The sequence below is a fragment of the Fopius arisanus genome, unplaced genomic scaffold, assembly GCF_000806365.1.
Source record: "Fopius arisanus strain USDA-PBARC FA_bdor unplaced genomic scaffold, ASM80636v1 scaffold00077, whole genome shotgun sequence".
In the NCBI taxonomy this organism is placed as follows: domain Eukaryota; kingdom Metazoa; phylum Arthropoda; class Insecta; order Hymenoptera; family Braconidae; genus Fopius; species Fopius arisanus.
Genome location: NW_011887816.1, coordinates 217977 through 234184, shown reverse-complemented (window position 1 = coordinate 234184; position 16208 = coordinate 217977). Strand labels below are relative to the sequence as shown.

Here is a 16208-nt window from a genome sequence, read left to right as displayed (position 1 = left end):
GCGAAAAATTAAAAAAAAAGCCCCAAAAAGTGTTGAAAAAGTGGTGTCCTCTCGCGAGACTCACCCCGAACTAAGGTTATTCCCTGCGTATCAATTTCGCGGTTGCAAAAGGTGTTCCAGGTGCATCCGAGGGTGAAACCCCCACGTGAAATCCCGTGTGAACTCTCCAGGTGCATCCAGAACTCATTAAATGCCTCTGGAGCCCCAGGACTGACAGGTTAGAAAATCATTTACCCAAATTCATGAAAAAAAAAATTTCTCAATTTGAAGATAACTGTCGCCCCCTGGAGGAATTGCGCCGTCATTGCGCCGACGTTACGCCTCCCCAGGAAGGGGGGCCGATTAACCCAGAGAACCTGGTGAAGCCCCCCTGGAGTACCCTCACCCCCTCAAAAACGAAAGAAAAATTCAAATATTTCCACCCCCCAACTGGTGATTTCTCCCCGTTCCCCAGGCCCCCATTTTCCCCCACGAAAAAAACCCCTCATTTTGTCCCATCAAAATGGCGGAACATCCGGCAGTAGTCGATTGACCAATGGCTCGTTCCCTCTCATCTAGACCCTCAACGAAAAAAAGCGTACCGCCCTCCAAGTTGTGCCCCCCTGGCGTCACTGTTGTCCTCGTATTCAGCCCCCCAAGTATTTTTTTTTAATCAAATCGACACAGCATTTTAAAACGCCCCAGATTAAACCCAGAAGACGTGATAATCGAGGTTGTGGTGATAGAGGGACTAGTGAGTGCTATTCCACGAGGTGTACCTCGTCCCTCCGCGGCATCCCAATCCAGGGGATCATCGTGGACCCTGAGGGAGCTATTTGTTATTTCACCACCAATCCCATCGCAAATCTGGGGTTTTTCAAAAAAACTCGTTATTGTGCGCGCAATATGATTTTATGTATCGTCACGTGACCTTGGGGTGGGAAAAAATGGCGCAAATGGATGGGTACAAACATGGATTCATTGTCAATGCGGAGAGAGTATTTGTTTACAAACGTTTGTCATCATAAACCACGTGTCAAGTGACAAGGGTGATTGTGATTTAGTGAGAGGTTTAATCGAGGTTCTTGAGGAGAAGGTAGGCTTTGGGGATTGGGGGTGAGTTACATCTTCTCGAGGGTGAGGGAAAGATTTGGATTTATTTCGTCATTCCATCTTAATCCTCATCCCAACCCCATAATTACCCTCTAATTATCCCACTCATCAAAATAATCATCAACGAATCCTCCAAGTCACCAGAAAATCTCACCTACACAAGTCAATGAATATCTCTTCATTCAGAAAAAAATCCATCCTCAGAGTGACGTAGATTTCTGTCCCCCAGTGTCAGCAGGAGCCCGAGGATGACGGGTCGTGGCCCGAAGAGGCGAGGAAGGCCGCCGAAGTCGGTGGTGCTGGAACGTCCGAAGAAGTTTCAGTACCACTTGATGAAGAAGCCGAAGTACCTGCAGAAAGGTGCAGAGACTCCAAATTCACAGCCAAGTACACCAACAGCATCACGACCCACGTCACCAGTGGAGTCTGAGGAGAGCAGAAGGAGTACACGCTCCACGAGGAAATCAACATCAGCGGTGACACGAGGTGGTAAATCGAGAAAGGGTGGACACTCCAGTGCGTATCAACGAAGAGGTTACAACGCAAATGTTGATCTTCGAGACTCGGAGTATCACTACGGGTCGGACTTTGGTGACGAGTCGAGTGAAAAAAGTGAAGTTGACGATGATCCCCTCCTGCAGTCAGACCAGGAGAGTTCAGAGTCGGTCGGTGAGCCGGAGCCATCAAGCGACAGTGATTTCTCCCTCTCGAGTTTCAGCAATGGAACACCCAGGAAGAGTCTTCTTTCCTCGCAGAGGGCACCAAGTCCTGAGCCCCTGTGGCTCCAGAATCGTGAGCTGCCACCCCTGGAGCTCCCCAAGTCCTCCGAGGATCTTCTCATCTCGAAGGAGCACGTGATGCAGGCCCTCTCCATTTACGAGGTACTCAGGCATTTCAGGACACTCGTCAGACTGTCCTCTTTCAGGTTCGAGGATTTCTGCGCTGCCCTCACCTGCGAGGACCAGACCAATCTCCTAGCTGAGATTCATATTATGCTGATTAAGGCCTTGCTCAGGGAAGAGGACTCCCAGCAGACGCATTTTGGTCCTCTTGATCAGAAAGACTCTGTCAATGTCTCTCTGTATTTCGTCGATCCCATGACCTGGGGGGAGACACTCAGATCCTACGTCGAGAGTGACAAGAATTTCGATCAATCAATCCTGAATATTCTATCCACAACAGAGTATCCGTTCAGTGGAATTGATAATCGTCTGAAGGTCCTCCAGTTTCTCACTGATCAATTTCTCATAACCAATCCTGTCAGGGAGGATCTTCTCCACGAGGGTAACATGCATTACGATGATCACTGCCGGGTATGCCACCGACTTGGTGATCTTCTCTGCTGTGAGACCTGTCCAGCTGTTTTTCATCTGGAGTGTGTGGAGCCACCACTCGTCGATGTACCCACCGAGGACTGGCAGTGCAGCATCTGCAAGGCACACAAGGTCACTGGTGTCGTTGATTGTGTACCAGATGTGGAGAAAAATGGATTGCTGTGTAGACAGGAACACCTGGGATTCGACAGACACGGCAGAAAGTACTGGTTCCTGGCTAGAAGATTATTCGTGGAGAGTGAGGATGGCGATGTCTGGTACTACAGTTCACCCCTGCAATTCGAGGAACTCGTCAATTCCCTGGATAAGGATGAGTTCGAGGTGGCACTCTGCAGGGAGTTGTCTGATTACAAAGACGAGATCGTCAGGCAGATGGAACTCACTGAGAGCATAACTAATCAGATAAAAGGCAACAAGAAATCTTATCTTGAAATGGAGAATGCTCAGATCGTCAGGATGCAGAAGGAGAGGTCAGAGAAGAAGGAGGAGAGCCCTGAGGAGGATAAGAAGGAGGACGAGAAGATGGAGGTGAGTGATGATCACGAGAACCTGGAGAAAAAATCTAATTCACCATCCGAGGCTGGTGATGAGGATGAAGAGGAGAAGGGCAAGGATGGCAAGAAGCCATCGACGATGGTAACGAGATCCAAGACTGGTTCGTTAACACCCAGAACATTCAGCATGGACGACGTCAAGAAGAAGAATAATGACACGGAGAAGATGGATAAGATACTCAAGGACGAGAGATCTGACAATACCAGATTGACCAGGCAAAAGGCTCATCAGATTGCCACTGGCACTCATTTATTTAAACTAGGCATGGACAACAATTTTAAATCCTATGTCAATCAGTACAGCACCAACACGATAGCCTTGAATAAATCCCAGAGGAATGAGGAGCGTGACAAAAAGCGTCACCTGTCACACAAATTTTCATTGACACAGGCATCTGAATTCAAGTGGGTGGGCAGTTTGACTGGTGCCAGGGCACTCCTCGTCAGCACCATGAGGCAGACTATTCTCCAGCTGGAGAGCAATATACAGTCACCATTTATGCATCCAAACTGGCATCTCCTGAAGAAACCCTGGATAACAGCAGTTGGTGTTTGTGTGAGTCCCAGGGATTTTGCCAGGGCACTGATTGTCCTGCAGGCGTGCATCAAGTCATGTGTCTTTGCTAATGTATGGCACGATCAGCTGGGGCACGTCAAGCTCCAGAGAGTGACTGCTGTTGAGAGGGAGGAGAAGAAGAGGCTTGATAAGAAGGAGAAAAAGGAGAAGGAGGACGAGGAGGAGAGGAACAGATTGACCTTCAATTTTGTCAAGTACTCGTTGGGGCTTAAGCATCAGGTGTGGAAGCAAAAGGGCGAGGAGTACAGGGTGCACGGACAGTGGGGATGGCTGTGGATATCAGCGAGCAGGAGATACAAGGGAGAGAGCAAGTGCCTGAAATTAATACCCCAGAAAATAATGGTGCAGATCAGGGATCAAGGGGGGATTAAAATTTTAGCACTTGATCCACCGACTTATGAGTTCCTGATTCAGGAGTACTGCGACAAGAAGGAGATCAAAGAGATTAAGGAGATCAAGGAGGAGGTGCCCGAGGTGAAGGAAGAGGTTGAGGCTGAGGTGAAGGAGGAGAAGTCAGACGAATCGAAAGACAAACCTGAAAAGATGAATTTGTCGTTCCTAGCTGGAATGAAAATCGAAAAGGTATTTACTCCAATCGAAAAATTCGAGGAGATTGACGTGATGAAAGCCCTGACAACGCCAGGACGTCTTCACTACCCCAAGATAGCCAAGAAAACGAAGATCGATGATTTTTTGGCGAGAAGAACGCACCTGAAGATTCTTGAGGAGCGAAGACTGTCCCAGAGTGAGAAAAAAGAGATAAAAAAAGAGGAGAATGAATTGGATGAGGATGATAACGAGGACAGCACCACCACGGACAACTCAATCCTCAGTATAATCTCAGGAAAGATTCCGAATAAAACTCTGTCGCCATCGGTGCGTGAGATGCTTGTGGTCGTCAGCAAGAGGATCCAACAGGTGAGGGTGCAGTACGCAGCTGTCGTGAGACTTGGAAAGAATAATCACTGCTACTCGAGGTACTGCAACATGACAGGACAATCCCCGAAGGCGCCCATCACACCTCAGAGTCTAACGAGCACATGCTACTCCCCAATTTGCCTGCAGAAAGCTCGACTAAAACGAGATCTTGTGAATCTCCTGAGAAAAGCCAATGCCTTGAATAACAATCAGGTGACACCACCACCACCGAAAAAACCTGAGGAGAGTACGGACGCCATCAGGAGGGATCTGGAGTCAGCTGTGGCGCTTGCTACTCATTGCTCTGAGGAAGTTCCAGCGACGAATGTCGATCCAGAGTCACCGAGGGCTAAAAAAATTAAGATCGAGACTGAGGGAGAGGCTGGAGAGGCTGGAGATGCTGGACAGCTTGATGTTGAGAAGATTGAGAATTCTGGGGATGTTAAGCCCAGTACAACAACAACAATTGTTAATAAACGAGGGAGAACTGTTCAGAGGTGTACGATGGCCAAGGAGATGACAGCTGATGGCACTGAGAGAATTTACTCGACTGGTAATCCTGAGGGGAAGGTGTACCTGAAGAAAGTGGCGATTTCTCTGGCTGAGAGGAGGAAGAAGAGAGTGCCAGTGAAGTATCCACTGTGCTCTACATTCAGCACGAAAAATAATAAGAGGAGTATTCTCCTGCTGCCTCAGCACGAGCTCAGAAAATTGGCAAGGATGGGTGGTAAAGCACCTGTTGGTGGTTTTCATCAGATTGCCAAGGCGAATATGACAGTGTGGCCTTATCCATGCCCCAGGCCTCTCTTCAAGACCTGCTGGCTTTACAGAACGGTTGGCCTCAAGTCACTGGCTGCTGCTGCTGTTCAGTTGAGAATTCTCTGGGGGTGTCTCAGGTGGGACGATATGGTGGCTAAACCTGTGTCGTCCGATGGAAAACATCAGATCACCACTGACACTGAGATCATGTCACTGGAGATTCTTAAGCATCGACATGTTGGACAGTTTATGGATAGGACTCAGTATCTCAGGAGAAAAGTCGTTATTCCTCTGGAGTTGCCCAAGCAGATCAGGGAGGTGACTAGTATCAGAAGTGGATTGAGGAAGAGGAAGAGACCTGAGAGCCCCCAGAGCACTGAGCCACAGGTATCTGAGGAGTGGGTGGATGAGGATAAGCTGGAGCTCTGGGAGATCAAGCAGTACGGAGACAGGTGAGTCTATTTTTTTGAATCTTCATCGATTGCTGGGATCAGGGGCTTTATTCCATATATTTATTATTAACAATACCATTGAAATTTGCATTGCAATTATACAATCGTTTGAGCTTCAATCCCTCATTAACACCATGAAATACAGATTAACTAATCCCTTTGCTTTTTCGCTGTTTTTTCCTGTACCTTGATGTAGGTTGGAGAAGGCTAATGCACAGATTATTACTAGGAGCAGATCAGGTGTACCACAGACAGGTTCATTCGTCAACAGGGGATCGCTCTCCGGTGCTGGTGAGACACTGACTAGTAAAGCAACACCCGATGAGATCAAGGAGAAAATGGAGCAGCAGTTGAGGATACAGAGGGCTGCACACCAGCAGAAAAGAGTTCTGGAGACACTCAAGAGTCCAGCCAATGCTGGACAAATTGTCAAAGTCACGAGTAATTCTAATCAAGAGGGCACCGTGAAGATTGTCTCGAAGGTGGCAATTCCCCCGACACCCACGAACCTCCAGAAATCCCAGCTGACATCACTGCTGACAGCAACCCAGAATAAACCACCTCCAGGTGTTCGTCGAATATTCATGGTTAAATCAGCTGATGGTACAACGAGAATGATCGATGGTACGACGAAGGATATTCTCTGCAAGAGGCCCACCACACCGACAACACCCACATCTCAGTCCCTCATCAAACCCGCCCCCCAGACACCCCATCAGCCCCAAAGAGTTCAAATTCTTCGAGGTCCTGATGGCAAACTGCAGGTACGAGGTCTTATGCCGGGTCAGCAGCTGGTGCAGATGCCAGATGGAAAGCTTCATGTATTGAATACCACTCAGACTCCTGCCGCAAATGCTCCCACCACTCCTACACCCCAGAAAACCGTGACAACCATGATAAAAACACCAAATTTGAAAGCAACGCCAGTTAAATTGCCAGTATCGACGCCCCAACAGGTGACTCGTGTGAAGGGTACCGCATTGGCTGTTGTTTCGAATTTAGGTAGTGTTGTTACAACACCAAAAACCAGTACTCTGGTGATGGCCAGCCCCACCCAGTTGCCCCCATCAAATCAGGTGATTAATACGAATCAAATAATCGTCAATAATCCGAATTTGGTGCAACAATTAGCGAGTGGTAAGGCGCAGATAGCGACCATTGGTGGTCATCAGGTGATGATACGAACTACACCAACAGGCAATCAGATTGTCCAGCTGAATACATCGAGCTCTGGAATAATTCAAGTGAAAAATCCTAAAGTCATTACAACTGTGACAGCTCCAACAGCCACAACATCAGTAACAAGTGGAGCTCAAGCCCCAGCTACAACTGCAGTTGTGTCAACACCAGCTCCAGCAGTTGCTGCACCAGCACCGGTAGCCGATGAAACACCAGTTGCAGCGCCAGTTGCTGCAGCAGTTACTGCAGCATCACCATCGACTCCAGGGACTCAAGGAGCTGCAGGCACACCAGGAACTCCAGCAGTTGCCGCAACACCAGCAGCTGCTTCACCACCCCCAGCACCAGGAAGTGTCGAGGCATCTCTTTTAGCTGGACAGCCACCGGGAACGATAATAAAATGTGTGACGGCTCAATTGATTCAGACGAGTCAGGGGCCCAGGATTGTTCTCCAGGGTTTACAAGGGACGGAATTGACTCAAGCCCAGACGGCAATGGTCCAGCAGCAGATAAAGCAACAGCTGATGAAGGCACAGGCGACATCTGGTAAACAGGCTGTTCTTGGTCCCATGAAAATTTATCTGGCAATGCATCCAGTCTCTCAGCCATCACCAGCTACTCAAAAGCCACCGGCAGCAACACCAGGAGTTAAATCACAGCCAGTGACACCAGTTAAACCAGTTGCCGCCAAGGAGAACATTCCAGAGACCCCGAAGCAGCAGCAACCTGATAAACCAAAAGTCGTTGTGCAACAGGTGAAGGAGGAGGATCAAAAGAGTCCTCTCGCCAATGGGCAACAGCCCCAGGTACCCAAGGATCCTGGCCAAAATAAATTCATTCTCACCCCCGACTACATCCAGCAGACGATAAAAAATGCCCTCAAGCAGGAGAATCTCAATCCTGAAATCGAGGAGAAGCTGCTGCAGTTGCAGAGATATCAGGAGAAGCAGATGAAGGTCGAGCCGAATCAGACCCAGACACCAGCGACGCCAGTGTCACGTGCACCATCGAGAAAACGTCCAGCACCAGTGACACCGGTGATTCAGAAGGAATCACCAGTGATTGAGAAGGAGATAGATGCTAGGAAGAAAGTTGTCATCAAACAGGAGCCGAAGGATATCAAGGAGATGAGCCCCACCAAAGTGCCAAAGGTGGAGGACGAGGCATCCAGGAGATCAATAAAAATCAAAGAAACCCAAGAGGCCAGGAGGCAGCAGCAGGTTCACTCCAGGATGCAGGTTCTCCTGTTCAGGCACAAGGAGCTGCTGAAGAAAGATATCCTGAAGAAGAGGGCACTCCTGGAGAAGGAGCTGCAGATTGACATACAGAAGGATCTCTCCGCTGAATTGACATCGAGGACAAAGGCTGAAAGGCACAAGCAGGACGAGGTTAAAGTTGGGGTTAAAAGGAAGGCTATTCAACCACCTGGACAGCTCAGCCCATCCAGCAAAGGGAACAAAGCCAAGAGGCACAGGTCATCTGGCAGTGGTGCAACTCCTCCTGGTGGACCGTCCGCTGGACGAGTCAAGAAGCAAAAATTATACTGCCTATGCAGAACACCCTACGATGAAACTAAATTCTATGTGGGATGCGATCTGTGTAATAATTGGTTTCATGGAGAGTGCGTGGGCATCACCGAGGAGATGAGCAAAAGCCTGTCAGAATTTGTTTGCACTGAATGCAGACATGCCAGGGACACCCAGGAGCTTTACTGCCTGTGCAAACAGCCTTACGATGAATCTCAATTTTATATCTGCTGTGACAAGTGTCAGGACTGGTTCCATGGCAGGTGCGTTGGCATTCTCCAATCTGAGGCTGATAATATCGACGAGTACGTGTGTCCCAATTGCCAGAGGAATTCATCAGTAAATTTTGCTAATATGAAAAATCTCAGCGCCAAGGATTTGGATTTACTGAAAAAGCTTATTAAACATATCCAGGTGAGGAGCAATTTTTATTTTTCAATTGAAAGAGAAAATTATTCCAGAGAATTTTATTAATGAGTGGAATATGTGATTGTTTTAGGCTCACAAAAGCGCGTGGCCCTTCATGGAGCCTGTGGACCCCAACGAAGCCCCAGATTATTATAAAGTTATTAAGGAGCCCATGGGTAAGAGTTAATTAATGATTGTAAATAAAATATATTCCTGAGTGTATCCCTTGTTGCAGATCTCCAGACGATCGAGCTCCGGATAAACGACCGTTCCTACAAAAAACTCTCCGAGTTCATCGGCGACATGACGAAGATCTTCGACAATTGTCGCTATTACAACCCCAAGGAGTCACCGTTTTTCAAGTGCGCCGAATCCTTAGAAACTTACTTCGTCCACAAGATTAAGAGTCTTAGGGAGAAGTTTTCCGAGAACAAATGATTCAGCCACTAGTGAAACCGAACTCAGTGTTTATCATTTTCCATTTTTTAATTTATTAAAGGACTAAATAAAAAATAAATATCGAGTCGAACGAAAGAGAAAGAATGATAAATATCCTCTGGCCTCTGAGTTCAAATCCTCGAACATTAAAATTTTCTTTTTTTTTAAACTGTAATAACGCGTGAAGAGTTTACACTAATAGTTGATTAAGAATTAATTAGGTATACGCATAATAAATTGTACAAATTTGTTTATTATGCTTGATGTAATGACTTAAGTTGTTTTAATCACTAAATTTTTCTATGAACTTGTTTATAAAACGAAAAAATACGATGTTAGTCTGTAGGATTGAAGCAGAGCGTCAAAATATGGGGGAAAAATCACAATTTGCATTGTAAATACTCAAGATAAATGAAGTTTCTCCATCGAAGAACAATTTTATGACAATTCGATAAACGAAGATCGTCTGATTCTCATGAATTCCACTGGACATGATCATTCATTAATTTTTCGTTGCCTTACATTATTATTATTATTATTTTAATTAAACTGCTAACGAGAGAACACAGATGTAAATTTTTATGCCAGGGTAAACAAAAGTTGATGATTGTACAGTATTTTTAATTCAAATTGCTCGATGTGACTCGATGAGGATTGGAGTTATTAATGGAGAAATTATTCAGGTGAAAATTTAGGTTTAATTAGTGATTAATTATTTTTCACAGTTGAAGGTTTACATTGTAATTACGAGTGTAAGCACTATTTTCTGCTCTTTATTTTTATTGGTAATAAAGGAATTGTAGCTTTCATTGCGAGTCACGAGTTGAATTTATCACGATTAGAAATTAAGGTAATTAGTAATTAGGGACTAGGGGGAGTGGTCGTGGCTTTTTATTTTGTCAAGAAAACGTCGGAGGTCAATCATGTATTTCGATTTCGAGGGCGCAGAATAAAGAGATTAAATCATTAATTATTTCTTCATTAGTAATGGTTAATTAAATTTATGGGAAATTATTTAGAGACAGTGATTCCATTATCATTGAAATTCCTACATTCACCGTAAAAAAAAAAATACACTGGACTTTGAAATTCCTAGGACGAATTTCGTCGATATAATATTTTCACCCTGTAGTCCCCTCCGTATAATTTCGAGTGATTGATGATGGTATCCCGAGTATGCGCAGTGCTATTATCCCCAGAGGACCGGTTTTGTATCTCATAATCTAGAATAGTCGTCCTCCAGCTCTCGAGACTCCAACACGCGTCGATTCGAAATAATTCGAAAGAAAATCCGAGAGAGAAATTCGTCGAACTTCCACTTGAGTTTTCCACTGGTCCTCCAGGATGCTGACGAGGAGTTCGAGGCTCTGCCGAGGGTTTTTCCAAGGTACGTGCACCTGGAGCCCTCGCCCCTATTAACCGATAGAAATCCTTATCTTATCTATTACTCAATTGATAGTGATAACACTCAGTTGGGAGTAATACAAGTTCATTGGATCCACGGGCTGAAGGCCAATTACGTTTAAGTGATTGTAATCAGAGATAACCGATGGGGGGAGCATTATCACCATTACAATCTGGCATTTCTCATTTTATTGATATTTTTATTTATTAAACATTTATTAAACTAATGGGAAATTCAGGGATTTATATTTCGAATTACGAATTTTTATTTTCATTCCCATGAGTTTTCCTTAGGAATGAATTAATAAAATAAAATGATTTCTACAAAATAATATATTATTAATAAAAAAATCAAAGGTAAGAGTCAATGGAGATTTTTAACGACCGCGGAACCGTCGGCACCTTCTGTGAGAACGGAAATCCCAGGCCCCAGGTCCCGAGAACTTCTCCAGGAGCTGAACAAATATCAGGTGAGATGCCCCCAATTCCTCCGATAAACAAAATGAATAAACAATAAAAACAATAAAATATTCACTGACAGCAAGCGGCAACAGTTCAATTATTCGCGGACTACGACAAATCCTCCGGTAATTACCTAGTGGACGTCGACGGGAATACATTATTAGACGTCTACATGCAGATATCATCGATGCCCCTAGGATACAACCACCCGGCGATGCTGGAGGCCCTGTCGAATCCCCACAATCAGCGATCAATCATCAACAGACCAGCCCTCGGGGTTTTCCCAGGTGGTGATTGGCCGGAGAAGCTGAAGAGTATTTTACTGAGACCTGGAGTTGTTCCACCAGGTCTCACTCACATCACCACGATGATGTGTGGCTCATGCTCGAATGAGAATGCATTTAAAAATATATTCATGTGGTATGCCAACAAGAGGAGACATGGACAGCCATTCACTCAAGAGGAAATGGAGACGTGCATGATCAATCAGAGTCCAGGATCCCCCAGCTACTCCATCATGTCTTTCAAAGGTTTCACTGCAAATGAAATTCAATTCACTCAATTTCCTTTTAATTTCCTTCATTTCCTTTTATTTTCCACAATTGATACCCCAGAAACTTGAATTAAAATTCAATTCAATTGATTTCCTCTGGCGATGATGTCTCCAAAAGAATTGCAACGATAAATAAATAAACGAGGAGTAGATAATGAAGAATGGATTCGAATAATTCCAGGTGCGTTCCATGGAAGAACCCTGGGATCCCTCTCGGTGACCCACAGCAAATACATCCACAAGATCGACGTTCCGGCCTTCGACTGGCCGATAGCATCATTCCCCCAGTACAAGTATCCCCTGGAGGAAAACCAGAGGGAGAACAGAGCAGAGGATGAGAGGTGCCTGGCAGAGATCGAGGAGCTGATGGTGAAGTACGACAGGGAGAGGAATAATCCAGTGGCTGGAGTCATCATCGAGCCCATCCAGGCAGAGGGAGGGGACAACCATGGATCCCCCTATTTTTTCCAGAAGCTTCGACAAGTCACGAGGAAGGTACATCCCCCTCATCTTCAGGGTGATATAATTCGTCATGAGCTCCAGGAGAAATAAATTTATTTATCGATTGGAATTAATTACAGCATGGAGCTGCCCTTCTGGTTGACGAAGTCCAGACTGGTGGAGGGCCAACCGGAAAAATGTGGTGTCACGAGCACTTCAACATGGATTCCCCCCCGGACATCGTGACCTTCAGCAAGAAAATGCAGTTGGGAGGATATTTCCACTCTGCTGAGCTCAAGTACACGACCAATTCGATTTTTAATTCATTTTTATCAGAAGGATAATTGATACATCACTCGTTTATTGCAGGCCCAACGTCGGCTACAGGGTCTTCAACACCTGGATGGGAGACCCGAGTAAACTCATTCTCCTGGAGGCAATACTGAATGTCATCCAGAAGGATAATCTTCTGGAGAAGGTCTCGAAGGTCGGGGAGTACACGCTGGAGGGTCTGAAGGCCATCGAGAAGGAGCACTCGACTCTCATCAATTCTTCCAGGGGACGAGGGACTTTTATTGCCTTCGACGGTGCGACTGTCGAGCTCAGGGACAAAATTGTGAAGAATCTCCTGAGAAAAGGTGAATAAATTTCCCAATTATATCCCGGGAAATTCATCAGATTAATTTGATGATAATTAATTATGGGATTATTAATTTCATCTTGCATCACCAGGTGTTCAAGCTGGTGGATGTGGTGCCAGAGCTGTTCGACTTCGTCCAGCCCTGACGTTCTCCCATCACCACGCCGACGTATTTTTAGACGCTCTACGTTCAGTCCTCAAGGAATAAAAAAAATAAATCCAAACGAACGTCACAGTCAAGTCTTCCAGCAATTACTGATATTTTTGTACATCATCCCCAGGGAATGAACCTCAAAAAATTACTTTAAAAATCCCCACGTGAATTTATTTGGAGAGCTCAACGCTCCGCTCACAAATATAAATATACAATCCAAAGAAACTCATTGGCTGATTCTCTTCAGGATTTCCCCGAAGTGGTGAAACTCCTGTGCCCTCTTTTTCCTCATCATGTACTCGACCGTTCTCATCCTGACCTTGGGCTCACCTCCACCCTGTTTCAGGGACATCTTCCAGAGGCTGACAGCAAGATTGGCAACAGCTGGATGCGTGAGATCAGCCCTCATGACAATCCTGGCGAATACCTCCATCGCGAAATTCCCCTGTTTCTCACTGATTTCCGTTCCCCCCAGGTGCTTCAGGTGATCGATGATCTCCTCGAGGACTTTAGTGCAGATCTTATTGACTTCATTAATGAATTTCTCATCGCTCCCATACAATTTGTCATTAGAGTCGACCTTGTCGATGTGATATGGGTAATTTTCCCTGGTGACGGTGGCGAGGAGATCCAACACCCTGAGGTACACCTGGTACTTGAGACTGCTGTGCTCGTCGAAGCACCTCTGGACGACATTGAGGAGTCCCCTCATGAGATATAGTACCCCGTGTTCAGGACTGTCAGGTACCACCAGAAGAGTGGACAAAAAATTGGACAGGTACGACACGAGATAGGGCTCGGTGTTCCTGACACGTCCCTCGATGTCCACCGTCTTCTCCATCTCAGGAACGAGACTGAGGGCGGCCTTGAAGCACGCATCAGCCTGCCCCAGACACTGATTCACCAGTGCCACCTGCCCCGAGAGCAAATACAGCTGGAGTCTCACCTGGACTTGAGTCAATGATGGAATTGTTATGAAGCAGAATGCAGCGCACGCCCTCACGAATGCTGACGTTCTCCTGGTGTGGTGTCCTCTGACGATTCGACGGGTCTCGACGGCCTGTCTATTGACACACTGCACCAGCTGGACGTGCACTGGGTCCAGGTTGGGAAAGGCCGCTCTGGCCTCGGCGTAGAAATTCAACTGCTTCTCGAAATCCCTGCCGTAGTCCACCCTCTGCACCAGGAGACAAATTAAATTACCAATCTGTCTCTTCTCGTCGTCGACTGTCAAGGCTGATACCGAGTCATGCATTATTCTCGCTATGAACATCAAGGCGTTGATGATTATTGGATCGGTAATTGGTCCTGCGTTAGTCTGACTCGAGAATCTCTCGATTATTCCTTTGCACACCTCCACTTTTATCGGCTCCTTGTGGAAGAGATCCACCAGGGGAAGGAAATTCTCCATGGTCAGCAGTGACTCGAACTCCTGGGGACCGGATATTATCCTCTCGATTATACCCTGCAGCTGGGGATAGAAATGCTGGAACTCGCGATTATCCGAGAGGTGGGAAATTATTTCCCCCAGGTAATCGTTGATCTCCTTCGTCGTGAAGTGATGGACTACGAACTGAATCCACACCTCAGTGCAGTGCATGAATTTCACTGGGTCACCGAGGCTCGTTATGTACCTGGAGACGATGTCGTAGACTTCCTGGGTGCAGGCCTTGGATGGCGACGCCTGTACGAGGCACTCCCCGAGGGATCTGTACAGGATATACTGAGGATATCCATCATCCTTGCACTCCGAGATGAACCTGACGAACTCCGTGCACCTGGAGGCGACGTACTCCGGCTTAAACGCCCCCAGGACAGCATTAAAAAGCAATGCCCCATTGTCCTGCTGTTTGCACTTGGTGAGGACCTCCCCGAGAAAATCCTCCGATCTCGTCGTCCTCGTCATCACCTGGAGGATCCAGTCGAGGGCCGGTGTGTAAAGATTCAAGTACGAGAACTGGCAAATCCCCTGGCGACTCAACTCCATCTTCGTCGAGTGGCTGAACAGCTGGTGATACGTCAGTAAAAAATCGTAAAAATTCTCCTTGACGAAGTCGAGGTCCTTCTTCAGGGCAACACCCACTCGACATAGGTAACACCTGGCGTAGATCGCTATCAGGGGATTACCAATTCCCCGGATCATCCGGGTGATCCGGAGGAGAGCTGTTGTGAATTCACTGGTCGTCAGGAAACCGTACGATTTTATTATCGCCATCTCCACGTAGAGGCGAGGCACTAGCTCTCGGATCGAGGCTATCTTGTAGAACCAATTTCTGCAGGTCTCTTTGGCATTCTCGGGGACCATCTCCGGGGTGAAACCCTCAGGGAGACTCGTCGGCACTTTGCTACCTGGTTTGTAATAGTCTGCCTTTACCTTGAGCCTCTCGTAGACGAGTTTGCCGAAGATATCAAGGATGTCAGTGATGAGTACGAATTTACTGGGGTAAAAAGCCATGGCGGAGGTGTCCACCAGGAGTTTAGCACACTGAATAGCTATTTTAAGAGCTTTTACCCTCTGATCTGAATGCCATGCTTGGACAAGCTCGTTGTTCAGCTGCTCTGTCCTCAGGGCGTACTCCTGCTGGGAGAGATCCAGCATCTGCCTCACGGAACCCTCTTCGAAGTCGTCCAGCTGCTCCAGGCGAGTCTTCACTTTATCCAATTGAGTGTTCGCCTGGACTTTGACAATTTTCTCACCTCCAGAGAGGAACGACGTGACGATCGAGAGTTTCTCCGACGTCGTGTACTTCGTCAGGATTGATGACCTCCAGGTACTCCACGGCTCCAGGAGGTGATCCTCATTTTTTTTTCCCGGATTAACGAGTGTTGGGGAGTAGTCCCACTCGTCGGCAGCCATTCGTGAGAGTGGATCGAGCTCCTCCTTGGAGAACTGGGTGAGGGGGTCAGTGCCGTCGAGGGAGGGGTTCGACAGGGGATCCATCAGGGAGAGGGGTGTATGGGTAGGGGTGGGAGTGCCTGTCGAGGAGGTGGTGCTGGTGCTGCGAAGAGGACCTCGACGCAGACGTCCCGAGTCCGTCAAAATCGTCGACGGCTTCAGGGGATGGTCCGACACCTCCTCCAGGAGGAGGCGACGACTTGGGGACCAGCCTTGGGGGGATGATATCCTGGCGTGATTAAACAGATTGATTTGATTATAATTTATTTATTTTATTCCCTTCTCGGGATTATTTACTTCGAGAGGACGTGGAGGACTCACCAGATGATCTCCATCGGATTCCCTGTTTCCCCCAGGGCTTTCAGAGATTTAACATCTTCTGGTTCAATTTATTAACCAATTTATTAAACAATTTATTAAA

The 16208-nt window shown here is 46.8% G+C and overlaps 3 protein-coding genes across 3 annotated transcripts; 2 read left to right on the top strand and 1 right to left on the bottom strand.

The window, feature by feature from the left end:
- Positions 1-515: 515 nt before the first annotated feature.
- E(bx) (nucleosome-remodeling factor subunit NURF301 E(bx)) lies at positions 516-10052 on the top strand. The gene is given in 7 exon segments (XM_011310639.1): positions 516-1116; positions 1322-5686; positions 5883-7015; positions 7018-7062; positions 7172-8805; positions 8891-8975; positions 9035-10052. Coding segments are annotated over 6 exon segments (7446 nt in total). The 5' UTR covers positions 516-1116; positions 1322-1340; the 3' UTR covers positions 9238-10052.
- Positions 10053-10142: 90 nt separating this feature from the next.
- Positions 10143-13116, top strand: Gabat (4-aminobutyrate aminotransferase). Its single transcript, XM_011310634.1, has 7 exons — positions 10143-10624; positions 10999-11111; positions 11183-11633; positions 11838-12151; positions 12238-12395; positions 12467-12735; positions 12830-13116. The coding sequence occupies exons 1-7, from the start codon at positions 10582-10584 to the stop codon at positions 12943-12945; spliced, it is 1464 nt and encodes a 487-aa protein (XP_011308936.1). The 5' UTR covers positions 10143-10581; the 3' UTR covers positions 12946-13116.
- LOC105269990 (UPF0505 protein C16orf62 homolog) lies at positions 13037-16202 on the bottom strand. The gene is made up of 2 exons (XM_011310635.1): positions 16109-16202; positions 13037-16016 (listed from the first exon to the last, which is right to left on the bottom strand). The coding sequence occupies exons 1-2, from the start codon at positions 16120-16122 to the stop codon at positions 13118-13120; spliced, it is 2913 nt and encodes a 970-aa protein (XP_011308937.1). The 5' UTR covers positions 16123-16202; the 3' UTR covers positions 13037-13117.
- Positions 16203-16208: the final 6 nt, after the last annotated feature.

Bases quoted from the DNA above. Each gene is read 5' to 3' on its own strand.
- Gabat (XM_011310634.1), top strand. From the start codon at position 10,582: ATGCTGACGAGGAGTTCGAGGCTCTGCCGAGGGTTTTTCCAAG. The intron at 11,112-11,182 runs GTGAGATGCCCC...ATTCACTGACAG, and splicing joins AGGAGCTGAACAAATATCAG to CAAGCGGCAACAGTTCAATT. The intron at 11,634-11,837 runs GTTTCACTGCAA...GAATAATTCCAG, and splicing joins CTCCATCATGTCTTTCAAAG to GTGCGTTCCATGGAAGAACC.